Source organism: Hippocampus bargibanti, linkage group LG09, assembly GCF_051943395.1.
Source record: "Hippocampus bargibanti isolate YZ-2025 linkage group LG09, ASM5194339v1, whole genome shotgun sequence".
Lineage (NCBI taxonomy): Eukaryota > Metazoa > Chordata > Actinopteri > Syngnathiformes > Syngnathidae > Hippocampus > Hippocampus bargibanti.
The window spans coordinates 19,084,398-19,111,547 of record NC_142742.1 but is presented as its reverse complement, the minus strand read 5'-3'; the positions used below and the strand labels follow the sequence as shown (position 1 = coordinate 19,111,547).

At 41.3% G+C, this 27,150-nt stretch overlaps 1 protein-coding gene across 11 annotated transcripts in view; it reads right to left on the bottom strand.

Moving 5' to 3' along the window:
* The window catches only part of nrxn3a (neurexin 3a), a 125,731-nt gene extending 99,105 nt beyond the window's left edge, over nt 1-26,626 (bottom strand). For all 11 annotated transcript variants that reach the window (XM_089003579.1, XM_089003582.1, XM_089003581.1 and 8 more), the window contains exons 1-4: nt 26,375-26,626; nt 11,556-12,692; nt 4,618-4,638; nt 3,903-3,929 (exon numbers count right to left, since the gene is read on the bottom strand). In XM_089003579.1, coding sequence (XP_088859705.1) covers nt 3,903-3,929; nt 4,618-4,638; nt 11,556-12,240 — 733 coding nt within the window. In that variant the 5' untranslated portion in view covers nt 12,241-12,692; nt 26,375-26,626. The remainder of the gene's footprint in view (nt 1-3,902; nt 3,930-4,617; nt 4,639-11,555; nt 12,693-26,374) is intronic.
* Nucleotides 26,627-27,150: the final 524 nt, after the last annotated feature.

Here is a 27,150-nt window from a genome sequence, read left to right as displayed (position 1 = left end):
CACAAACAGGGATAAGAAAATACACTGAGTGAGTTATCACATACAGGGTAACATTGTCTTTAGTCTTGGTGAACATATGTAATTTTTGGTAACATTCTCATGAGCAGTTACCAGACGATCTTTGGAAAAAAACAAATACATCATTCTTCACTTCAGTAGTAAAATAGTCTCATCTGTCCATTTTTGTATCTGCTTATCCTCAAAAGGGTTCTCGGTCATGCTGGAGCCGATCCCAGTTGTCTTTGGACAGTCGGCGGGGGACACCTTAAACCAGTTGCCAGCCGATCGCAGGGCACACATAAACAAACAACCAGTCACACTCACACTCATGCTCAGGGACAATATGAAGTGTTCAATTAGCCTGCAATATCCATGTTTTTGGAATGTGAGAGGAAAACCCACAAAAGCCGGTGCAGAACATACAAACTCCACACAGTGAGGCCAGAGCTGGAATTGAACCGCCGCACTGTGAGGTCAACATGCTAAACACTGGACTACAGGGATACCCCATACTCATTCACACCTAGAGATTGTTTTTCTTTCAGAAAATCTAACATGCTTTTTTTTGTAAAATGGGGTGTAGTGGGCAGAGAACCCAGACAGGAAGACCGGGCAAACGGCAAACGGGATCTTCTGACCTCAGAACTTTGAAGCCGGTGTTTAAACCAACCTACTAATAGAGAAAGCTAATCCAAAAATTGATGCTGCCACTTTTCATCCCACAACAATATGTGGGTTTTATGTATTACTGGACTTTCATTTGTGTCTCTACTGTACATTCTGCTCATGAGAATATTTGCATCAGATGATATACGGTTAAAATTGTACATCGAAAAACACTTCAAACATGCGACCACATCAACCCACATACATATATACAAGGGTAACAGCTCACAATTGTATTTGTTTAGAAATAGCAAATTTTGCGTAATTTAGAGCAACGGAGCACATACTTGTAATGTTGTGCTTTCCGATTAAAGGGTAGCAGCACCTGATCCAAAGAGATGTTATCACTTTTCTTTCACTGAACAGTGAGGAATAATATTTCAATTTCTTCTCTTGATTCGGACTCCCGACTGAAGTTAACTTCGAAACATGAGTGGAATAAGCGTAAATGGTAGCAATTTTCGACCCAACCTTGGACTGCCACCAAAACAAAACAAAAAAGGCCCAATTTTGGGGACAGAAGCAGGATATTTCTAAACGAATAAAATTGTGTGCATGTTATAAATAACAAAGACAGAGTGACAGACCGGTCCGACCTGAATAATTATCCACTGTCCAATTTTGAAACTCATCTCAAGGCACATTTTACTCTTTTATCTTTAGACTTAGTATGAGACTCTCCATTGTTCTTGTATATGTGTGTGCTGTGTTTGCAGTAGTATTAAGTAATTAAGGGATGGTTAATTTATTAGTTAATTGCTTAATGTTATGAATTGATTTCAAACGCGATAATGTGGATTATTCATTTACTGTTTTCACTGTTTTTGTTTGATGACGCCACGCGTTACGAAAGTGTGGCTTGTAGTAAAAGAGTGTAAGTACTTCTATAAAAGTAAAAGAGTGTAAATACTTCTATTGAAAAAAAGAAAAGAAAAACAGATGACAGCAAACCAGTATGGTGTTTTGTTTTTGTGCTAGTTTTGCTGTTGCGGGGATAAATCATGTTTATTCATTTGAACCTTGAACTACTCAGCCTGAGTAGTATATTAAATTAATATAAGTTGAATATGTATTAAAAAATATTCATTTTTGTAGATATTTTTAAATGTCCTAATACAATTGAAATTGGGTTTTGTACGCATTTGTTATTACTGTCTGTACTTGTAACTAAAACAGTCACCTATAGCCAACTTGGCCAGTAGTTAACCAAGTGTAGTGTAACATCATTTAATGTAACATTGTGTATGGTACACAACAATGTGCTCTGTTGCTGACTTACTGCTAAAATACTGCATGATTGTATTTCAAGCTCATCGATGGGAAGGTTTCTTCAGCCGTCATCTGTACTTTTTGAAGGTGTCGGACGTTTGACCTCCTATCCAAGAGGCTTCGTCAGCGAACTAAAGTCTGACTGGTTGTATCGGCCCTATTTATATATCCCTAATGTCCAGACATGGCGGCGCCGTACACAGCTATGATGTATGATTGCATAGCGCTGCCTCCGCTGAGGGCTGAGGTAAAGTGAGTATCCAATCACAGGATGCGTACATGTCATGTTCAACGCGAGGCCCTCTAGCTGGCCTTACTGTCAATTTCATTAAAAAAAGTATATTATATATATATATAATATACTTTTTTTAATGAAATTGACTCTTATTATAATTATGATAATGATGTCTGATTATGTTAGGCCAGCAGAGAAGGCCTTGCTGGCTCTGACGGCCCCCCACTGGGTTCTCTTTAATGTCCTTACGAGTAGATTTAATGTTGATGTCTACAGAGTTGAGGGGATCTGTGAAGGATTGTATTTCTTTTTTTTTTAAATTATGACAAAAGTATCGTCCACATATCTAAACCAGTGTCTAGGTTTTGTCCCCGGGAAGGATGTGAGGGCCTGTTTCTTCATCTCTTCCATGTACAGATTAGCCACTATGGGTGAAACTGGTGAGCCCATAGCACAACCATGAATTTGTTTATAAGATGTCTCTTTCGAAATTGAAAATACGTGGTACTAAGGCGGATTTCCAATAATTGGCAGATGTGATCCGTTTTAAGTTTGGTTCTTTCATACAGAGAAACGTCCGCCAGCAGTCTCGTCCTCACCACTGAGACTGCTGCTGGGGTTGGGACAGATGTAAAGAGAGAAGTCACATCGTAAGATGCCAAAGTTTCCTCAGGTTCCAATATGAGGTCTTTGATCCTCTCTACAAACCCTGTGGTGTTCTCTACGTGATATTCTGTGTTACCAACCAACAGAGCTAAGATAGTTTTTAAATATTTGGCTACATTGTATGTAGAGGAGTCAATGCTACAAACAATGGGTCTGAGGGGGAACCCTTCTTTATGTGTTTTTGGCAGGCCATAGATACATGGCGTGGCCTCCCCCGGGTCTATTCTAAAATACATCTGTTTGTCTACATGTTTTACTTTCTCTAACTTTTGGAGACAGTCTATCATTTCTTTCTTGTATCTATTGGAAGGGTCCCTTTTTAGTTGCTCATAAGGGTTAGAATCACTGATTAACCTATTTATTTTGTCTTCATAATCCAATGTGTTGAGAAGCACTGTGCATCTGCCCTTGTCTGCTGGCAAAATAGTAATATTTTTGTCTTTTTGTAGAGTAGTTAACGCCTTTCTCTCTTCTAATGTTATGTTGGATGGAGGTGGTTTGGCACTACTGAGAATTAACCGGCTCTGTCTACATCTAAGATTGAATCTGAGGTGTTATGTTGGACGGAGGTTGTTTGGCACTACTGAGAAGGGCTGATATTGTAATGTGTAGATCATCTGCCTCTGCATACGAAAGTTTGTTATTTTTAATAGCCGATTAATTCAGTAGCTGTGATGTAATCTATTGCAGGTATTGTTGTAGGAGTTACTGAGAAATTTAAACCTTTGGTTAGTACCGCCTTTTCTGTCTCTGAGAGATCTCTGTCTGACAAATTTTTGATTCAATTCTCCCTTGAAATCTGCTCATCCCTAATTTTTCGCGTGTCCAGACGTATTTCAAGCTCATGTATTTTGTTTTTCTACTTTCATTCCTTTTATCACTTTGCTGCTGTGAAATGTAAATTTCTCCACTGTGAGACTAATAAAGGCAAATCCAATCCAACATTGGACGACAATGCAGGGTATTTCATGCACATAATTTTATTGAACCAAGGTAACACGTAACCGTTTTACGGCAGTTCAAAAAAACACTGATCACATCAGAGAAAGGGTTAAGAGAGTCATACCTTGTTCTGCCATCATGTGTGCAAAGCCTTGAAAAGGTAAAAGAGAGAGGGAGTGGTGGAAAAAAGTGGAAGAGAACACTTGAGCACATTTTCAATACACTTTGGTATTGTGATGACACGTGATTTTCCAAAGAGGGAAAACATGACATCAAGACACACAGACAGTTAACACAAAGCTTCCAATTTCTTCTTCAATAGAAATATCTGGATTTTCAGAATTCCGCTAAGTTGAAATTCCTCCATTTTACTAACCTACAGTTAAACTAAATGTTATTAAGTATAAAATTTTATTGTGTTCTCCAGTGAAACATGAAGGTGGGAATAGAAATAAAGAAAAAATCTCCTTTAAAAATACCTCTTCCTGATCTTTTTACATTTGGCATTTTGCTTGTTGCATTGCTGTTAACCAATCAAATGACAGCAATAACACGGCCCCATTCTGACCCAAATGATTCTTCTGGAACCACTGGACCCCCCAAAAGTCTTTTGGAAAAGCGACCACTTGTGGCCAAGTAAGACCATCGTGGTGAGGAAGCGGATTTGAAAAAACGGCCCAAATTTGAGAGATACTTGTTGAGTATGTATGCATATACAGTAAATGTTCTACCTTGATTTTTTTTATCATGTCAGTAGATTCCTACGCTATAATTCCTCTATCTGTGGCCTATATCACTCAAGTTCTTTTTGCTCTTTTTTTTGCCCCATTCCAACTCACCTGGTGTTTTGTTGTTGATCTCTGAAACAAAAGATAGAGACAAGCAAAACAAAGCAAGAATTAGACACACTCGTATATGACTTGCATGTTGACTGTCATGCAAATAATAGCACTCATCATCCTCCATACAAAGGGCCGGCAGTGAGCGCAGCCATGTGTATGTTTGGTACCCAGCAATAAAGACATTGCAGTGAGTAGTTCACAGAATATTATTAGAGCGTTGGTAATTAGGGTGAAAATACCGACAGAGTGAACATCCACAGACTTTCGCTGTTCTTTCCTTTGTCTGTCTTTCAGTGCATGGAATTCACCACATCAATCTGATTTTTGTAACAATTATACTGACAAATAAATGGAAGGTAAAAAATACATTAAAAAACACACACATATATATATATAAATACATAAAAAAACAATCATTTATTAAAAATGTATTTGTCAGGCAAATCAAGTTGCTTCAATATAATGTGAAAGGTAATTATTAAAGATGCCTTTAATTTCCTTGGCTGGGACGAATGGGGACCATGTGACTTAATATGAACACAGGCAGATGGAAGTCAATCGGATATGCTTTTAACTATTAATTAGTTTTAAAATGAAAACTAGTGTAACGGTATCAAATTATTTGGTCAAATGGTCATCTGAGAGGTGTGTGTGTGTGTGTGTGTGTGTGTGTGCGTGTGTATGTGTGTGTGTCTGTACTATTTTTTAGCTACTAGGGTGAAGAAATCAATTCTCTCGAAATTTCTTGCTGTAAAGCTACATCCGCTCCTGCGCTCTTTCTCTGAGAGGGGTAAGACAGTTGATCCTGCAGCAGGACAACCCTTCTGTATCCATACATCCAACCATTATCATTAGGATCTCAGGGGTGCTGGAGCCGATCCCAGCCGTCTTTGGGCCCGAAGTGGGGGACACCTTGATTTGTTGGCTACACAGGGCGTACAAAGACAAACAACCATTCACTCTCACACCGAGGGTGGAATTTTTAAGTGGTCAATCAGCCTGCCATGCATATTTTTGGGATGTGGGAGGAAACCGGAGGACCCGGAGAAAACCCACGTGAGCCCAGGGAGAACAGGCAAACTCCACACAGGGAAGCCGGACTGGGTCTTGAACTCACAACCTTTGCACTGTGAATCCGGCGTGCAAACCATTCGACTACCCCTATTCCGTATCACTTCATTTATATATGCACTGTATATGAAAAGAATGACAAAGGTCACCACCAAAGCCTTCAGCACATGCTCTAAGATAGAAACAGGGGGAAGTAATGACTGAGTTTGAAAGGCCAAAGAATGAAAAAAAAACACACAAATTTGTTAATTTTGAACATGTTAATGTTGCATCACAATCTGTCCATCTGCATTGGGTAATGTTAGTCACTTAATCTGGCTTTATCTTCTTGGATCAATTTTACTTATCCAATTCAGCACTTCTGCTAATTTGCTCTTCTTTCTGACTTCATTAATTAATCATTGATTAAAGAGTACCAGAGCTCATCTTGTTCACCCTAATCGGATATTGCTTCCGCAGCTAGATTGCACAGCAGAGCTGCAAACAGAGCAATTACTCTGTGTCATCTAACAAGACACATTCCTAGATGAGTTGTTTTTTTAAAAAAAGAAACCACTTCATCTTTTAATAGCATATCATTTAATGAGAATTTGTACATATTTTACACCTTGATGGAATGTTGCTAGAAAGTAACACAATTTAATGTGCAAGACAGTTTTTCCGGGCTTGCTGTTAAGAACATTCCTTCAAAAAAATCAAAGGGCTTCAAAACCAAGATTACTTCACTTCAAGGGTGTCAAACTAATTTTTTTGCGGGCCACATTGTGGGCCACATTGTGGTTATAGTTAACTCTTGGAGTGCATTACGAATTTGGAGCAGCCATTAGAATGTTTAATCGCCTCCACATATTACATATAGAGCACACAACAAAGTAATGAATAACTCATGTTCAAATTTGAAGTAAAACAATGACTGTTATTGTGGCTTACACGGGACAATTTGAAAATTTGGTTCGGACTTTAGCAAGTATTATGGCACTTGACATGCTTGATTTGCTTTCAGAGGCTGAATAAAATTATATGGTGGGCCAGATTTTGCCCCAGGGCCTTGACTTTGACACCTGTGGTCTACTTGCGCATGTCACATTGAGTAGCTTGGCATTCATATCTTGTGAAAACTTCATCTGAATTCAACAATTTATTTTTCAATGCAGATTGAAGTGGATTCAAACAACTGATGATGCCTTGACCAATTTCTATTTTTGATATGTAAGAATAAGAAATAATAATAATTTTACAATTATTTATCTCTGCAATTATAATACCACATAGAATGGATACACCCAGAAAATCCTATGATTGAATAAATGTGTGACGCCAATAATTATTTCAGCACAAAGGTCATTTTAAGCGCGATTAATTACATGTCAATAAAATCGTTATAAAAATGTTCCCAGATTGTGACTCAGAAATAAAGGGAAACATTTAAAGGGGCCATATTATGCTCAATCATTTTTATTCAACTTTTAGCCAAGTAAAAAATATAATTCCTCTTGAGTGGTGTGTTACCTAATTCCTGCTTAATCCAAGAAAATGGACTGTGTCCCCACTTTGATTTTGAAAAAAAGTGAAGAGCGACGATCGTACCCCCCCTCCCCCAATAGACTAAACACATACGTACTCTCTCCCAGGGTAGCCACTAGTGAAACTTTCAATTTCGCACCGGAGTTGGGGAGAAGTGTCTCCTTTTGCCACAGTGAGTCCCATTGAGTTCATTCAGTGGTCTCCAGCCGTCACAGCGGAGCATCACCGCTTGGAGATGGTGGATTTCAGCATTTAACCACTAGCTTCAGACACTGAAGAGTGAAGACGACGAACCGCTGACTTAGACGGGAGGCCAAATGAATAACAGAGCCCTCCATTCAGAATGACTGAACGCTGGTAGCAACCTTTGTGTGCTGCCTGCAGGGTAAATTTCAAGTCATTTCATTTCCATGGCTTTGATTGAATTCCAAATGGAAGGCTTTTTGCCTGAGCAGGTTTCTCACCTCTCATCAGAGTAGCTTTCATTGGTTCAGGCTTGGTTAGGACTGCACCGGCCTACATTAGTGTGCCAAACCCAACCAATGAAATCACCATCACATGATTTACTCCATTGAACATACTAAATTACAAATATGGGTTTTCTGCTTGAATGTTGTTGTAGATGTCTTGAGGGGATAAGTCTGAATGGCATACAGCCAGAAATCATTTTTGTCTACCAAGATTCTCCTTCTGTGCATTTGATGTACTTTCTTTTGTGATGTGTACACATCTCACAAACATTTCATAATTTAGTGACCGAGACTCGGAATGTGAAATATTATTGCTGAACCTGTCACCATCAAGCATGCTCCCAACGCAGCAGGTGCTTATTGCAACAGAAACAGAGTCCATATGGTGTGGTTTGTGGGTGTGTTGTGTTGCATTCGTGTAAAATTGATACTGGTCTGACTCATGACAAGAAACAGTTCATTACTGTGTCGTGGGTATGTCGCACATTACTTAGCTTTGGAATGACATCATGAAAGACATAATAGCAGACAAATAGGGAGAAAATAATGTCGCTACGAAAAGAACGCATATTACCGAATAATTACATCGCCATTGTGCCAAAGATAATAGGTCATCATATTTATGCTGTGGGAAGCTTAAATAAAATGTTATGACACCCTTAATAAAACAATCAACTGTCTACTCTCAGGTCATGTTTGGACCTCCTGAATGGAGGTCCGAATGCTTGCAACGTCTCATCAGTGGTGAATGTGGAATCTGGAAAGGAAGTGGAAATAGTGTGGTGTCCTCTTTGTACACCAAATTGGGGTGAAAATTAAGGAATGAGTGTCTAAATGCCGCAACATTTCTGTGAACCCAAGCTCATCTGAGACTGACAGTGTGGACACGTGTCCGCTGAGTCTGAAAAGACCACATTCAAATTCTTGTACATCATGTCCCCTGAGCAAAAGAGGAGAAGAACCATGAAGATTTTTTTCATTGCAAATTTCTCAAGCCAGCAAATTTCCACACTGTGGGACTATTAAAGTCTTTCTGGTTTCAGATTCTGATGATTGTATGAGAGTGCAATAGTGCCCTTGTTGTGGAGAACTTGCTTTATGAATGAACCATGAATGCTGAAAGGTTCAAAGACATTTTCCAACATCCTATGGTACTGACCAAGCAATGTGTTTTCAGGAAACATCATTGATTCATTCAATAAACCTGTGCCAAGCCACATTTTGCGTATGTTTTACATCAGCGGTGCTTTCTTGGAAAAGAGAGTGAGTATGACACAGGCTTAGCCAGAAGTCCAGACCTGTGTCCAGTTGAAAATGTGGCACAAAAAAATATGTCAAAAGAGACCCTGGATGAGCGAGCAATTGAAATTTTACATCAAGCAGGAAGAGGAAAGAATCGCAGGGCACACATACATGAACAAGCATCCTTGCTCACACTCATACCAAAGGACAATTAAGATTGTTCAATTAGCCTGCCATGCTTGTTTTTAAAACAAGGAGGAAACCGGAGTACCCGGAGAAAGTCCACACAGGCCTGGGAAGATCATGCAAACTCCACAGAAGAAGGCCGGAGCCGGAATCGAACCTAAAACCTCGGCACGGGAAAGCCGATGCTCTAACCCAGGGGTGTCAAAGTCATTTTTTCCTGCGGGCCACATTGTAGTTAAGGTTTACTCTCAAGGGCGGTTATGAATTTGGGGAAGCCATTAGAATCCCCTCCACATATTACATATACATATACACATATTACATATAGAGCGCACAACAAATTAATTAATAACTAGTTCTCAAATCTGAAGTCAAGAATTATGACTTATTGTGGTTTACATCCAAAAATATAAAATTTTGGTTCGGATTTTAGCAAGACTCATGGAATTTCACAAGTTTGATTTGCTTTCGCGGGCTGAAAATAAATGATTTGGCCCCCCGGCCTTGACTTTGACATTTGTGCTCCAACCGATCACCAGGCTGCCTTTAATAGGAAACACAATAATAATAATAATAATAATAATAATAATAATAATAATAATAATAATAATAATAATAATAATAATAATAATAATAATAATAACCCCACTCAGAAGAAAGAATGGATGGATAACCAGTCCATGCAGCACTTAAATAACTCTCCTGCTTTATTTTAGAAACAGTTGTGCAACTCCCAAGTTTTAAATTGCGAGTGCTCGTAATGCTACTAATGGTCGCTGTGAAAAAAACAGTGTTTTTTTGTTTGGACTGCAGGGAGAACACACATGGGAAGGTGAGATTGTTGAGGAAACTGGGAGTGGGGGCTTTTTAGCAACGCACCACTGCAATTCCCAGCACAAAAGAATGTGATATAAAACACCTGACATCTTGTGATTGGATAATGAAAAGGGGCCTGGTGAGCATCTTTCTCTCAAGAGGCATCCTTATCAGTGACTGCAGAAGCAATGTCATTAGAGTGTGTTTTACTGGCAAGCAGTATTTAGATTAGCTTTCAGATTTTGCACCCGACACACACACGCGCACACATACACACACACACACACACACACATGCACACACATGTGCGCACGCACGCACACACACACACACACACACACACACACACACACACACACACACACACACACACACACACACACGCACACACACGCACACTCACACACGCACACACACACACTCTTATTTACTGCACTAATGCATACAAGAGGGAACATCACAGTGTGAGCCTGGCAAGCCCACAAAGTCAAATAAATCAGGTGCCTACAAGTCAAGTTGAAATAATGCTTTGAATCCCGATTTTTTTCGATACATTTTATGCTTGAAGTTTCATGATTGTAACATATCGTTTCTGTTGTGATGGTGCCATTCCAAATACACACTTTGAAAGGACAGACGGTTTTTGATGATTATTTCAATTTAACTTCTCACCTACTGTGATTAAATGAAAAGGCGGATATCCCAAAAATGCATAAGGCAGTACCACTCAATAGTGCAGGGACATTATAACGTCAAAAGCAAGGACACAAGCCTAAGGCCTAAGGCTTGTGTCCTTGGGGTCAATCAATCAAAGATTTGGCAAACCTCCCAATTTCGTCTCTGAATTTTAATTCTTCAACTGATGTGTTTGCTTTGTATAAATTGTTTGGGGAATTCTGTTTTTTTGTTGCAGCACAGCTGCACCCTAAAATTAACCCAATGATACATTTGACATGGAAGAATGTCAGTCTGGTCCCGTGTGTTGTTGGAGCTTGAAGACAATATTATGGTAATCGTAAAAGTGGTAGTACTTGCAGTTGTAGATATAGTTGTGGTTATCATCTAAATCAGACGTGTCAAACTCAAGGTTTAAGCGTCAAATGTGGCACGCCAAATATTTTTATGTGGCCACCGTGAGCAAATCAAACACATTCACATCAATGATTCTTGCCACAAGCGTTTTCAAAATTGTCTTTGTAATAAGCTGGAGAAGTGTAAGCATTTTCTTATTATCAAACACGCTACATTCCAGTAACATAAGGTCTTTCATCCACCCTGTAACCTGATAACCTGATAAACTCTCCACTGTAGTAACCGCTCTCCATGAAAGTGTTAAACACCACTTGAGTTAACTGTTCTTTTGGTTTAACAGTCATAACTGCCCATAAAGGGAAGCTGTAACATTGGCCCGTGACAAAAATGAGTTTGACACCTCTTAAAAGAATCAACCAGCTTAAACATAATTGTGTCGTGACGTGGTATCTCAATATTTAAGTCTATGCATTGGAAACAGAAAATAATTCTAAACATCATCATTATTTGTCTAATGGATGCCGGTCACATGGTGAAGCTAAATGTTAAACAAAAAAACAAAAAAAAAAAAGGCAACTAAGTACGATTTGTTACCTTCTGTGCAGAAGCGGCCCTTGTACTCTGTTTTGGAGCAATCACAGACTGGTTGTCCATCCACCACTGTGCATGTGCCACCATTCTCACACGGGTTCACAGTGCACCAACCCTCCGACTCCAAGGGCACTTTAAGACTTCCCAGGAACAGAGGTTGAGACTTGCCATATTTCAGGTCTGTGATGGTGCCCTTGAAGGGCTGCATGTTTCGCACTGTGGGCAGTGTGAGCGCACCGCTGCGGATATCCTGAGGCACTCCACCCACGAACAGGTCACTAATGATTTTCATAAACTGGCGCTGAGGTCGCACCTCATCCGCTTTGGCCTGTCCATCCAGTGCAAGAACGGTGCGTAAATTCCACCTGCTGAGTGTCGCAAAGTGCCAATTGTTGTCATCCACCCTTCTGTCGGACACAACCGTCGTTTCGGCACAGTCGATGCTGAAACGGAGCTGAAGTCGGCCCTCTACCACAGACAGCTGCAGAAAGTCACAGTAGCCTCCATCGTCAAAGTACAGCAGGAGTGCCTCTGAGAATTCTGTCTTCAACTGGAAGCTGAGATCACCGCGGATGCTGGCATCCCAGCGGAGGTAACGAGCCCACTGACCTGGTGTGCCTAAAAATTGCAGTCCCATACATGTGCTGAGGAACAACTGCAGGGTGATAAAAAAACTCAGGAGATCCATTCTTGCAAAAAAATATATCGATTAAATCCAACTGGATGTTTGATTAGAATTGGTTGGATTAATTTGTATATTTTATATTTATATATTCAAATAAATATTGGCTGGTTATTTAAAAAAATGTATCTAAAGGGAAAGGGACAGTAACAGGATAACAGTCGTTACAATTAACAGTCTTGAGGCCAATCACATTGGGAAATCGATGTGTAGCTGGCAGACATTGGTTTTTGTTTTCCTCCTGTGGGTCCACGCAGGGAGAGGAGGTAATGTTTTTTTGTTTGTTTTTTTGTTGTTGTGCTTTCACACTTCTGTGCACATACTTTCAAGATTCATGGTGCAAATTTCTGGTGGAAACAATTCCGCTGACTATATTATTGAGCAGAACTATCTCCTTTATGTTTCATTCTGGAAGATTAAGCAGATGTGGGATCTGCCCGTCTTTCTTTGCTCCATTCCTGTCAAAACAGAGAAAAAGGTGGAGGTTACAGAATGTGAAAAGGAGCACATAACAGAAAACTGCTTCTAAAACTCATCATATAAGCATCCCTTTCAGTAAGATGTTTGAAAGTCTGTACATTTTTTATTTGCACACACACACACACACACACACACACACACACACACACACACGCACGCACGCACACACACACACACACACACACACACACACACACACACACACACACACGCACGCACACATACAGGCACAAACAAAACGCTTAATCAATCTTCAGATTTTATTTTGTATCTGAAGCGCATTGTCCAATTGTAACCTCACATCTAAGAAACAAGGCAATGCCTTTTGGTACAGATCGAGCTGTTATTTTCCCAAGAGCATTTAGCCACAAAAAGAAAATGAAAACATTTTAATGGTTCTCAACGGTTTTTCACATCAAATGGAATACATAAGCAACATATGAACAAAAGTCATTTTGGAATATTCATTGTGCCCCATTTTCTTTCCATGGTGTTCTTGATCAATTGGGGGCCTCCTCCCCGTGGGTCATCTGGAGGCACCCAACCAAGATGTAGAGCATCCTCAGGCTCTACTAAATGCAGAGGAACAGCGGCTATTCTCTGAGCCTTTCCTGGATAACACGTTATTTTATGCTATCTCAAAACACACACACCCAGAGCCCTAATCCGGGCAGATCTCCTTCACCCCAGGGGCCATGATATTGAGGAGCTTTACATAAACCTTGGCAACCTAAAACGCTGAGATAGAGGGGGCCATGTCAGTCCCGAGACTCTGCCTCTTCATTGGAAGATATGTCAGTGGACTTGAGAAAGTCTTTGAAGTATTCTTCCGAACATCCCAACTCGACTGAGGACAAATTTAGCAGCAGAACCCCATCCCCACAATACTTCATGTTGCTCAGCTTCCACTTCTTGCGGTGCTGGTTTGTGGACGAGAAAACATTAATGCCTTCCAGAGTCCGACTCCACAACCTCACTGAAGGCCTTCTATACCCAAAGTTACATACCACAATGAGCCAAAGCTATATTTTTCAGCTACCTGCTTAGTCCGACCGGTGGGGCGTTGGAATATTTGGTCCTTTTATGGCTTGACAGCATCCATCATCACCATTACACACTAACGGGTTTTTGAATTGCTGCCATGGCACCACCTTGGAGAACGGAGTGCCTCAACAACAGATGTGCACATCATGAATGTAAACACTTCATAAAATTACCCCAATTTAACATAACAATCCCATATATATATATATATATATATATATATATATATATATATATATATATATATATATATATATATATATATATATATATATACACACACACACACACACACACACACACACACACACACACACACACACACACGTGGAAAAAACAGGCAGCTCACACCATGTTGTTTTTGGCTGGAAGTCAATCATCTTAATTAAAATTGCTTTGATAGTGCTGCATCTTCTCTCCACTCTCAAAGGTTGTTTAAAGTTATCGGTCATCTGCTGGGTAAATTAATTCTATTATTCTCATGGCAAAGCATGACTATCAGTCAGCCAGCCAGAGCGCCTCTTATCTGATGCTGAGTCTGGACAGACAGCTTTGGGCGAGTCCAAATGAATATAGAGATGTATTCATACTGTATTTACACTGTAAAGAAGAGCGAGAGCAGGTGCAATGGCTGAATATCAAGCTGTAAAATTGAAGGCTCCTAGAGTCCATTTTTAGTGATACCTCATAGTTTCCAGCAGTAATGCACATGTAACCATCATTGCAACCATGCCAAGCAAAGTCGGGTTTCAAAAGAAAAAATATATATATTCTGAAATACTTATTTTAACGGGGGTCAGGGCGCCGGAACTAATGTCAAATGTGTAAGGTGAGAGTTGGGGTACACCCTGGACAGGTCGCCAGCTAATCCCCGAAAAGGTAATCATCATATGAAAGGTCTGTCAAAAAGTTTTTATTTCTTTGTTACAAAATATTTGCCAACCGAGTGCAGATTAGGGGGGGCGGGTGCAACTTGCGAAGTGTTGCAAACACACAATGACCAGACCCAAGATTTAAAACCTGAAAATCAGAACTGCAGACGGCAGACATGCTAACCACTAGGTACTCTGCTATTGTGCAAAACCTACATTGATTTTTCATTGATGTAATGCTCATCAAACACCTGTTTAGGACAACCCATCGGTGAGCAGGCTAACTGGGAACAGGTGGGTGCCATGATTGGGTGTAAAAGGAGGTTCCTGAATAGCTCAGTCATTCACAAGCAAAGATGTGGCGTGGTTCATCTGTTTTTGAACAATTGTACGAGAAAATGAACCGTTTAAGGACAACACTCCTCAGTGTACAATTGCAATTGAATTTCGGCATTCCTTCATCGAGAGTCCATACTATTATCTGAAGGAATCACTGCCTGTTAGTGCCAAAGCCAAAAACCAATAGTGAACGTCTGTGACTTTGGATCCCGAAGGTGGCACTGCATCAAAATTGACATAAATGAATCAAGGATTACATCACATGGGCACAGGAATACTTCCGAAAACAAATGTCAGTAAATACAGCTGGCCGCTACATCTCAAAGTGCAACTTAAAACTCTCTTAAGCAAAGCAAAAGCCATTTATCAACAACACCCAGAAATGCTGCCGGCTTCTGAGGGCCTAAGATCACCAAAGGTGGACTGATACAAAAGTGTTTTGTGGTATGACGAGTCCACATTTCAAATTGCTTTGGGACACTGGGTACAGGTAACATCCGACTTACAACCAGCTCGATTTACAACCACCCGTACTTACGAATACGACGGGCAGACCCTTTTTTTAAAATTATTTTAATTATATACCTGGCACCGCAACGCGCTAGCAGCCCGGCAACGAGTGCCACAATTTTGGCCAGCCAGACAACATCTCACTCTCGCACGGCAATCGACCCTGTGATGGCTCCGGAGGGAGGAGTGTCCACCGACGCCGTTTGCGGTGTCAGTGGACACTCCCCCCTCCGCCTCTTTGAGACAGTTCGTTCTGCTTCGGGGCAAGGTGGCGAGGTGGCGGGTTGGGCGCATTGGCGCCGCAAGGTCGGGCCGCGCGTCGGCACGGAGAGCGGGGTAAGTCCGGGTAGAGGGCCACCAATAGGACACCTGCGACCCAGATCCACACCCATCTGCGCCCGTGGCGTCCAAATCAGGTTGTTTGCAAGTCATTTAGCAAGTCATTCCTCTATTCAACATTTGGAATGAATTTCGACTTACGACTATTATGACTTACGACTTTTTGGTCAGAACGCAACCCGGTTGTAAGTCGGATGTTGCCTGTACGTAATGTCACCTAGACAACGAGGAAAAAAAAGACAACATCAGGACACTTCAAAAGCCAGTTTCTGGAGCTCTGTTTGTGCCCGTGTCAATATTCAGTTTTTATTTATCTTTGAGACAACGTCCCAACTTTATCATAATTAGGTTTGCAATTACAAACAAAACATGAAACAATACAAATTGTGCATGATTGATGTGAAAAACATAAAATCAAGCTGTTTTAATGAAAAGCTGGTTATGAGCATTTGAAACTGGTGAGGTTCGGTGCCTCCAACAAGATTAAGAACCCCTTATCTTGGACATTAAGAATCAAACATCAACAATTTTTATTCCCTTTCAGCCTTGTCATCAAAACTGAGCAAATACACTTGTGCCTCCAAGTTCAATCTATACAAATGGAACCACTTTACCTACTTCTTTAGGGTAAAGACTTATCAGGTAATCATTCATTTCTGATGTCACCGAAACACTATCATTTGAAAATTGGCAACGCGGTTTGATCAAATTTTTAATGCAATCAAATCTTTTACTTTTTTGCTGTTTATTATGATTCCCAATCAATGAAAATAAATAAATAAATAAATATTGTATTGTCCGGTATTTAAGGTGCACCGGAGTATCAGCCGCTCCCACAATGAATGTGGTATTTTCAAACTGTTTCCATATATAAGGTGCACCAGACTATAAGGCACACCTTCATTGAAGGTAAAACAATTTCCAAAAATAATATATAATATATAAACGTTTCCCAAATATAAGGCACACCACATTATAAGGAGCTACAGTAGAGGCTGGTGTTATGCCCTGCTTTTTCTACAGGGGGAAATGGAGTCAATGGCTTCCGACAGGAGTTCAGAGACCTGTTGAGGCTCAATATTACTTCACATATAAGGTGCGCCGGCCTATAAAGCACAGGGTCATCTTGGAGAAAATGACGGGTTTTGGATGCGCCTTATACACTGGAAAATATGGTACAGTGATACCTCGGTTCTCGACCATAATTCGTTCCAGGACCCTGTTCGAAAAGCGATTTGTTCGAACACCGAAACCATCTGTTTGCTCCTGTCACTTGCGAGTTGACAGCGTGGGGGGCGGGGCTGCCTCTCCCGGCCGTTCTCCTTCTGCTGTCAATTCTCTAATCATGGACAAGGGGCATTTATACGGTTCGTGATCACCTCGCCAATGCCGGATGATTGACTCACCTCGCCACTGTACCTGAACTCTTCCTTCGATGCGCGAGTGTATCCGGTCCGAGGTATTTTCCCTGCGTCCCGTAAATTTATGTCATCTTCCGGGATTGCGTAATTTTGCACCCTCGTGTGCCATTTGCTTTTTGGCGTAGTAAGCGGGTCGGATCACCCCCTGCCTTCTTACTCGCTGTGTTTTCTTTTATTTGTGAATAAACATCCTGCTTGGGCAGTACGTCTCTGCCGCCTGCTTTGGGATCACAAACATTCCAATACGTTCCGACGAGTCAGCTGCCGTCACTCTCGCTCGGAACGTGACAGCAACGAATGACTCGGCTACAGGATGTTCTTTTCTCTTAAAATATCTATCCAATGACACTTGCTCTCACTCCCACAGCCACATCACTAGATTTCACAGCCTCCTTATTCTTTAATATCGTACTGATCATAGATTTCGCCATGCTGTATTCCCTAGCCAGATCAGACACTCGCACACCTCCTTCATATTGTGCAATTATTTCTTTCTTAAATGCAGTAGTTGTACGCACTACTTTTCTTTTGTCACTTTCAGCAGCACTTACTTTCTTTGGAGGCATGATTAGGGGCTAAAACTCTTCGTACACCTATATTAAACGCTAGAGCAAAACGCAGCACGTCCGCAAGCGACAACAATTGGTCACGGAAAGAGCGATACACCCGTACGCCGCTCAGCACCCCACCCTCGCGTACCCACTCACACGTCGTATTGGCGTTCGAACACCGATTGGTGTTCGAATTACGAAGCAAGAATATCTCGAATATTTTGTTAGAACTCCGATTTGTTCGAACTGTGAGGCGTTCGAGAACCGAAGTACCACTTAAAAAAAACATGGGATGCCAGTATTCCAGAGCTTTACTTATTCAGAGCAGACAGAGAGGCCAATGGTGCGTTAGTTCATTTGAGTGCAGCAAAAGGTAAGTTGTCTTAGTAGGTCGAGCTCAATGGCCCGTCACGATTCTGCTCAAAGCGGGCGCTACTCAGACGTCTGTCGTCAGGGGAAAAGCTGGAACCGGCTTTGTCACGTCCTCCTCACATGCAGTGAGTTTGAAAGCAAAATGGAGGGAAAGGAGGAAGTGGTGACCGCTATTCATTGGGACAAAGACATTGTGAGGACTGATTTATTTTAATCTCCAAAGACAAGTCAGAGAGCTGCAGTGTCAGCCGCTACGATGGAGCTTGCTGCTCGCTTAGTGGAAGGTTCACCTTGCATCACAAATTATCAACACATTTACTATTATATACTTATATTAACAATAAAATTATTGAATGCTTGGATGATTGGAACAAAAATGTTTACATTCTTAATTGGAAATTAATTTTGGGGAGCGCCTAAACTAGTGATTGATTAAACTGAGAGTGTGACAGCAATGCCTTTGTTTCAACTATGCCACATCTCCCCTCATTTTGATTTATTCTAATTTAGATTGGAAAAAAATCTTTATTCCCTGTTTACAAGAAAAATATTGAAAAAAAAATGAAAATGTGTTGAAATATTATACTTTAAAGCTGCAGTCCCCAAGCCCCGGTCCGCGGTCCATGGGTCATTTGGTACTGGGCTGCGCAGAAAGAATAAATACATTACATTATTTTTGTTTTATTCTTTCCGTAATCTGGAAAATATTTTATTTTGAATAATGAAAAGCCACGTGACAGGTTACTGCTAAAATGAAATTTATGAGCGAGCAAAATAAGTAAAAAAAAAACATGTTTGGGAAAAGGGAAGAGGAAAAGGCCCAGCCAGGAGACATATGAGAAGCCTAGTGACTTTCAGGAAAACTAAATATAACTGAAATTTACGGCTCAGCTTCAGCATCAGCTTACGAACGCGTTAGCTGATGAACTTTTCGCTCCACGAACATTAAATTTGCGAGCATAGTCTTGGCTGACAAACTAGTTTTTGGCAGACGAACCAAACCAGACAGGTGCCACGGTGGCTGGCGGACTAGTTTTCGGCAGATGAACACCAAACTACACGGTCGGACAGCACCACGGTGCCTGGCAGACTAATTTTTAATCACCCCCTTTCTTTGAGTGCAGATGTGGTTTGTAATCGAGTGGAGTACTTTTACAATTATGGGACCGAAAAACACCCCACCACAGGCTAGTGTTGCGCCGAAGAGAACACAAAAGAAAATTACGGTCGAGCATAAAAAATAGGTAATTGAAAAACACGAACGAGGTGTGCGTTTGTGTGACTTAGCATCCCAGTACCAGTACGCTAAATCGACCATTGCTACATGTGGCTATGGGTGTTTCTGTGTTGTCTAAGCAACGGGCTCAGGCAATAGAAGAGGTTGAAAAATTTCTGACTATTTGGATTAACAAAAAGCAGCTGGCAAGGGACAGTGTAAGTGAGGGTATTATCACCGAGAAAGAACGGAAACTTCACTCAGATATCATTAAGAGGCAATTACATCAATTACATCACAAAGGTAAATAAAACGACTTTATTATATAGTACAATTTATTTCTTTAATTACAATACAGTAGCACATTTATTATACCTAAAAAATTTATATTTTGTGTAGTTTTAAGCCTTATTATGTATTATGATGAGCTGGGAATGGATTGTTCTCATTTTTAATGTTTTCTGATGAGAAAGAAATGTTCGGCAGATGCACTTTTGGCCTTACACACACTTTCTGGGATCCAATTAAGTTCGTGAGCTGAGGTATCACTGTATCTGGATTTCCTATTTAAAATATGTTTTTTTTTTCATGCACTTTGTATTTACCGTGTAGCTTACTTTGAAGTCACCTGTAAAGGTTACTATAGCGACCACAGAATGTTGCGGACAGATAACATGTTTGTTGTGTCATGATTCGTGTTTAGAATTAGGTTTAGAAAACAGTTTTCATATTTCATATCAGGTTATTTTGTTGCCACATCCTAAAGGTGAACATATTGTGTGACATTAAACCGGTCTGTAGGGCAAACAAGTTTTGAGACCGCTGATTTAAAGATGTACTAATTGCAATATTCCAAAACCAAGATTTGCTTCACCCAATACCATCAGATTATGAAGCTGGTCCATGCCTCATTCCATGAATATAACCATGCCGGTATGTTCAGTGTTCTAGGAATACAACAATCATGGAAAACACTTTTAGCTGATATTTCACTACACTCTTTCAGAGAAGGCGAAACGCTCAAAACCATCCTGCTGTTTGTTTCTCATGCAGTTATGCTTAAAAAGCTTTTACGGACTGTCACAAAAGATTTTTTTAGATGTCACTCAATGATGTGGCAGGGCAGCTGTCCCTCAGTTGAGAGTGCATCATCCAGTCATCAAAAGGTCATCAGTTCAAATCTTGACTATCAGCTATTCATGTATCCATGACCAAGATTTTGAAACCCGAAGTTGTCCCAGGTCATCATTGTAAATGAGAAATTATTCTCAATTTACCTCATTTCACAAAGTATAAACAATGTACAGAACTGCATGTGTGCCAATCTATATCCGCAGTATTTCAACAGAGGCAGATTCCGTTCGTCTTATTTGTATATTTTCTGTTAGCACAGATTCAGCGAATCACCCGCTATTTCCCAGAGTAGTGGTCTTGAGAATTGACGCACTCAGGTTTATAAAGACCTAGCTGGAAGCGAAGGGAGACAGATTGGTTAACGTCCCACTACTTAAACGCGAGTGCGTGCACATACACAGGCGCATGTCTTTCCACTAAGTGCTCCAGCAATTTAGCAGTGCACTCAAAGACATTGTTTGAGTAACCACAGAGATGTGACTAGAGGCACTTTATTCAATTTTACACCACGCCGTGCGCTTGTACATTTAACACCCATTTTAAAAAGCCTAAACACGGACTGAATTAATGCAGTCTTGTTTCACCATCATTTTCATGTTCCTCCGATGTAGTATTTGTGCATTGTTGTATGCGTGTGGCGGGTAGGCTAGGTGGCTCGGGCGGAGGGGTGGGGGGGGGGGCGTTTGTGTTCTCGCCCTTGCTTGCAGGATGTGGACCGCCGGGGGTTAAAGGGCTAATCGGTGGGATCATTGTTCTCAGTGAAAAGATCTTTTGACCAGCACCGCAGGGACGAGTCGACGTATACAAGCTGACAAAAGGCAGCAGCACTCTGGATCCTATTAAAAATCACAAGTACTGCCGAGGTTTTTTGTGTGTGTGTGTGTGTGTGTGTGTGTGTGTGTGTGTGTGTGTGTGTGTGTGTGTGTGTGTGTGTGTGTGCGTGCGTGCGTGCGTGCGTGTGTGTGTGTGTGTGTGCGCGCGCGCGTGCGTGCGTGCGTGTGTGCGTGCGTGTGTGTATGTGTGTGTGTGTGTGTGTGTGTGTGTGTGTGTGTGTGTGTGTGCGTGTGTGTGTGTGTGTGTGTGCGTGTGCGCGTGTGCGCGTGTGCGAGTTTGGGGTTGGGGTGGGAAGGTAAGTGTTGGTGTGAGTGCTGTGTGCTTCAGTGTCGCTGGCGCGTGTGTGCACCACATCACACAAAACCCGCCAGCGGGCCCTTTGTATTTAAATGGGTGCCACTTGACAGTAATTTTACAGCAGGTGACTCGATCACATGAACAAAAAGCCGCAGCAAGGCAGAGCTCAAATGCGGCAAACTCCAGAGTATTTGGTCTCTGAAACGATCGGTAACAATCTGCAATTTATCTGCAGTATTGAATCGGTGTGAGGATAGGGTATTCAAATGCCGTATTTTATATTTGGTATGATATTTGCTGCAGTGATTTTTTTATCCAGCAATGGGAGGAGGAGAGGGAGGAGAAGAGTGGAAGATGTTCCACCTCATCCACTCCCACTCACGCGGGCTCATGAACCGCCCAGCCTTCAACCTCCCCTCTTCTCTTTATCACGTTGCTCGAGCAAAAAAAGCATTTGTGGTCTAAACACATCCAGGCAGCCATTTTAGGTTTTTGTTTTCCTTGCTGTGGGAAAAATATGAACATTCAGAAACACGTTGGATTGTTTGTATGTCATAGTATATAGGGGTGAGGTTTCCAGTCTGCTGTGTTTTGGGGGGAAGCGTGGGGGGTCATGAAAAATAACAATCTAAATTAGAATAGGTCTATCAAGTCTTTACGTGGTTGAAATTGCAATCACGACGTATCAAAAAGGGTTACATATATCTCCCCCTCCACCAACAAAGCGTTTCAAGCCCACAGCATCGTCTAATTTTGAAGCAATTTCAGGTGGATCGGGATCTAATTGAAACAACAAACATATGGGTTGGTAGTTATATTAAGGAGTGGTGAATAACCAATCATGACACAAATCGTGGCATCAGTACAAGTCTAACACAAATGATTTTAACATTGCATTACACTCTTGAAGGGCCAAGAATCTCGGATACATGCATAATATTGTCAAAGCAACTCTTCTGATGTTACCATGCAGTGACGACCCATGTACATGTATTACAATTATGTAGACCAGGGGTGTCCAAAGTCGGTCCTCGAGGGCCACTGTCCTGCCTGTTTTCCAGCTCTCCCAGGAGCAACACACCTGATTCAAATCATCAGCTCATCAGCCAGCTCTGAAGCAGCATCAAAATGGTCCTGATGATTTGAATCAGGTGCGTTGCTCCTGGGAGAGCTGGAAAACAGGCAGGACAGCGGCCCTCGAGGACCGACTTTGGACACCCCTGATGTAGACTATGATAACAAAACATACAAGTTTTACAGAAGACAAAATGTACAGCAATGGACAGAATGTGAAAAATATTAAATCAAGTGAGACAAAAATATATACTGTATAATCTATTCCAAATGTTTGAAATGTTATAACAAAAATGTGGTTCTTTTAATGGGGCATATAAGCAAAGGATTCAACCATTTTTAAGATTGGGTGTGGGAGAGAAGGGAGTCAAGAGTATATTTTAAAACAAAGAAAAATGTCAATCGACACAGAGTACTCTTACATAATATCCGCCTATCAAACAACTAAGCAAAATGACGCAATTACAAAAATATTGCATTGTTTACCTAACCTTTCATTTGCAAATGAAAACCCGTCAAAGACAAATAGCCGCATATGTGAATGCAAGGAGAATGCGAGGCTGTGTGAGGATCTTGGCTGAGTACACGCGTGGGCGAAACGTGTTATTTTCCTGCTGTTCTGCAGGCGGGACACGCCTTCTTTGGGTCGTGTGGTACTGCTGCAGCACCCTTCACGGCATTACATCACCTCGTTCGAGAGCACTAATACAACACACACAACACACGCATACACACAGGCGCACGCGCGCGCACACGAAGGCGTACACGCACTGGCGCACGCACGCGCGGGCACACGAACACGTACACACACACACGAACACGCACACACACACACACACACACACACACACGCACACACACACGCACGCACACACACACACACGCACGCACGCACGCACGCACACACACACAAAGGATCACATTGATAAACATGCACACCGACACGTGCGGTAACGAATAAACATGACTACACGAATTAATCGCAGAAATTAAAACACGACATACATGAACCGACAACACGCACGCACTCGCTTTAAACACAAACGAGCCCATACATAACATATTTGCGTCTGATTTAAATTGCTTCCTTTTCGTGTTCATATTCTATATGTAGTGTTCATATTATAGTTATGGACGAACCAGGTGAGAGCTATTTTTCACGCTCGTTTTGCGTATTAATTACAGCAGGTAGGAGTCTGTCAACACGGCGCAGACACGCAAGGATACCCGACAGGTCTCGAAAAACAAACGACAGACATGAACGGAGCACCCGGATCGAAATACAAAGAGAGCAGTCGATGAGAAGCCGTCATCTGTACAAATGTGAAGGTTTCGGACGTTTCGCCTCCTATCCAAGAGGCTTCGTCTAAGAGAGCAGTCGTCTAAATCCCGTTTATTTGACTTTCCACGCCCTATAGGGATTCGTGTTACCTTGAGAGCCCTTGTATTTTTTTAATTGGTTTGTCAGCACAGTTGATCACCTGCCAACCAAAAGGGGGAAAGAAACTGTGCCGCCTCTTCAAAATTTGACTTACGCACAGAAATGTTGTAATTCGCGCATTTTAATTGAAACAGAATATATAATATACAGTAATACATAATATTATATATATATATATATATAAATATATATATATATATATATATATATATATATATATATATATATATATATATATATATATATATATATATATATATATATATATATATATAATAGATATTTTTTATATATATATATATAATAGATATTTTTTCCCCAACCCACTGAGCAATGCAGCATTTGACGCAGCTAATTACAGATTTATTCGAGACGATGGCTCTATGCTTCATCTGCAATTTAATTCAAGTTCAAGGATGAAACACCTTTGGTCCTTTGACAGGGGATAAAAAAAGAGAGCACACTGTGGTCCACGCCCATTCCTGAGCTCTTTTGGATAGAGTCTGATTGGGAATTCCCTCCGCTTAAAATGCACGCGAATTTTCTTAATCCGATTAAGTCTTCAAAATCGGACACAGAAACCTGCAACAGTCCACATAAAATAAAACTCATACGGCGTACTCTTGACATGGCGTTTTATCACCAGTTTAAACCTCGACAGCAGTTGAATCACTTTTTTTTTCCTTCGAGGGCGTTTGGTGGAACTACGTTATTTCTCCGCAGGTATACAGTCTCATAAAACTCATCAAATGTGGGCCTCATCGATGTTTAAATGTTACATCCAGAACATTGAATTAAAAACGACAATTCACATTTATATGTGCATTGCTTAATATGTTATTTTAATCTCAGCCAAAAAGAGGATCAAGACCTGCAGTTCTGAACTCGCTGAAGGGGGGATAACAGAAGAAAAATGATACACGACTGGCGCAAGATCATTTCGTTGAGGCAGAAAGGTATCGTTCAGCAACCTCCGTTACATAAAACGTCATTGTAGGGCGGTAAAAAAAAATTCGGTGATTTTGATTTTGATCTCACTGCAGATTCACACAAATATTATAGACGATCACTGTGACAATTAATTGCAATAAAAATAACCCCTTATGCAGATCTTTACATTTCATTTCTCTTTATACAGCGTCTGCATTCTAATAAAATTGATTAAAAAACGGGGAAATGTAATCTCCCTTGTGTGATATAAATAACCAGAACAATTGCAGTTTCTTGCACGAAGTCAGAAAAAAAGTGCACGAGCAAGAGCGATTTGGATCCGCAGGAAAACGACGCAATCATGGAGGAACGTGACGGATTTTACAATTGCTGACAAGAGACGGTCGAGTCTCTGTGGGGCAAGCGTGTTCGGATGATCGAAACACATTCAATTAGTAGTCACATGTAAGGTGTATATGCACACAACCAAGTAGTGAGTGAGAGAAAAAAAAAATGAAAAAAGAGAGCAAAAGACGGAGCGAGAGAAGAACACAGAGAGAGAGAGAGAGAGAGAGAGAGAGAGAGAGAGAGAGAGAGAGAGAGAGAGAGAGAGAGAGAGAGAGAGAGAGAGAGAGAGAGAGAGAGAGAGAGAGAGAGAGAGAGAGAGAGAGAGAGAGAGAGAGAGAGAGAGAGAGAGAGAAAGAAGGCGTCTTTGACCTGCGCAAAGCGTTGTGCCTGGCGTATTTGTTTTACATCCGAAGGGGAACCTGACGACAAGAACAATGCGAGGACATTGGACACCGACGTTGGTGCTATTTATAATTAATCTATTGAAAAGAAGTAAACGAAAAAAAGAAAATGTGGAGTAATAAAATTTAGTTTAAACAGGCATGTTTCAAGGTGGATGGGTGCTGTCACCTGACGCAAAGCTGGTAATCAAGCAATCGAAAACGGCCGAGAAATGATTTGACAAGGTGAATGGATCGCTTCCAAGCGGCGTGTGTAATTCTATCTGCTCTCGCCACACTGCCTCGTTTCCAGTGTGGTAACACTGAGGCTAACATGAGACATGTTCCTCTTTGAAATCACTTGAAAGCGCCAATGTGAACGAATGTCACGCATGTTTGCACTTCCATATATATGTTTTTTTTTACGTGTACAGTGGTGCGATACCTGATCGTAAGGCATTTTATTTCCTCTTTTAAAAACACATTTCTTCCAAACGAAGTTCCATCTGAGAAATTTAAATTACATCAAACAGCCCAAAAAAATGTGGTGTTTCTGACCTCCGTCAATGAGACCAGCAAGAGCATCAGAATGGTAAATCCAGTTTTCGGTCCCCAGGGAGCTGCAGTAGTTTGAAATATATATATTTAAAAATCCTTCTTGTAGATATTAGCGCTCGTGCAGCTTGGCAGGCTGCTGACCGCCAGACGGCTTAGGTTTGACTCTCTTGTCCCTGTCGCAGGAGATTCGACCATGGTACACGGTGTCCACGCAAGTGGTCTTGTCGCCTGTGTACCACGAGAAGCGGGTGCAGGGCAGAAGCGCGCACACGCACAAGCTACCGCGCCGACGCGCAGCGCTCGGGCCCGCCTTACCATCCAATGGCAGCGCGCGTCCTTTTTAAAGGCGCAAGGCATTTACTTGAAGCAGACGCACGCGCGTCCTGAGCCGTTGTACACGTGTGGATGGATGTATGCCGACTGCTGGGTCGAGCCCCATGTCGTTGAGAGCTACATGCGGGCCTACGTACAGCAAAGCCGGACGTTCACGCTTGAAAAGCTTGAAAAGAACCAATTCCAACGCGATATTTTTTGTCGGCGTAAATTAGACATTAAAAATGAACCAAACATAAAAAGGAGAATACACGCTTGTGCAAGGTTTAATATACAAAAATGGCGTATAAACACTTCGTATATGATGGCGGTATTGCAACGGTATGGAATCGAACGGAGTCATCCGAGAGCATTTCATACTTTTTCTTCCTTATTTTCCAAACACGTTTCACACGTTGGCGCTATGATTCATTCCACTGAAAAAAATGACATGTCATAATTCA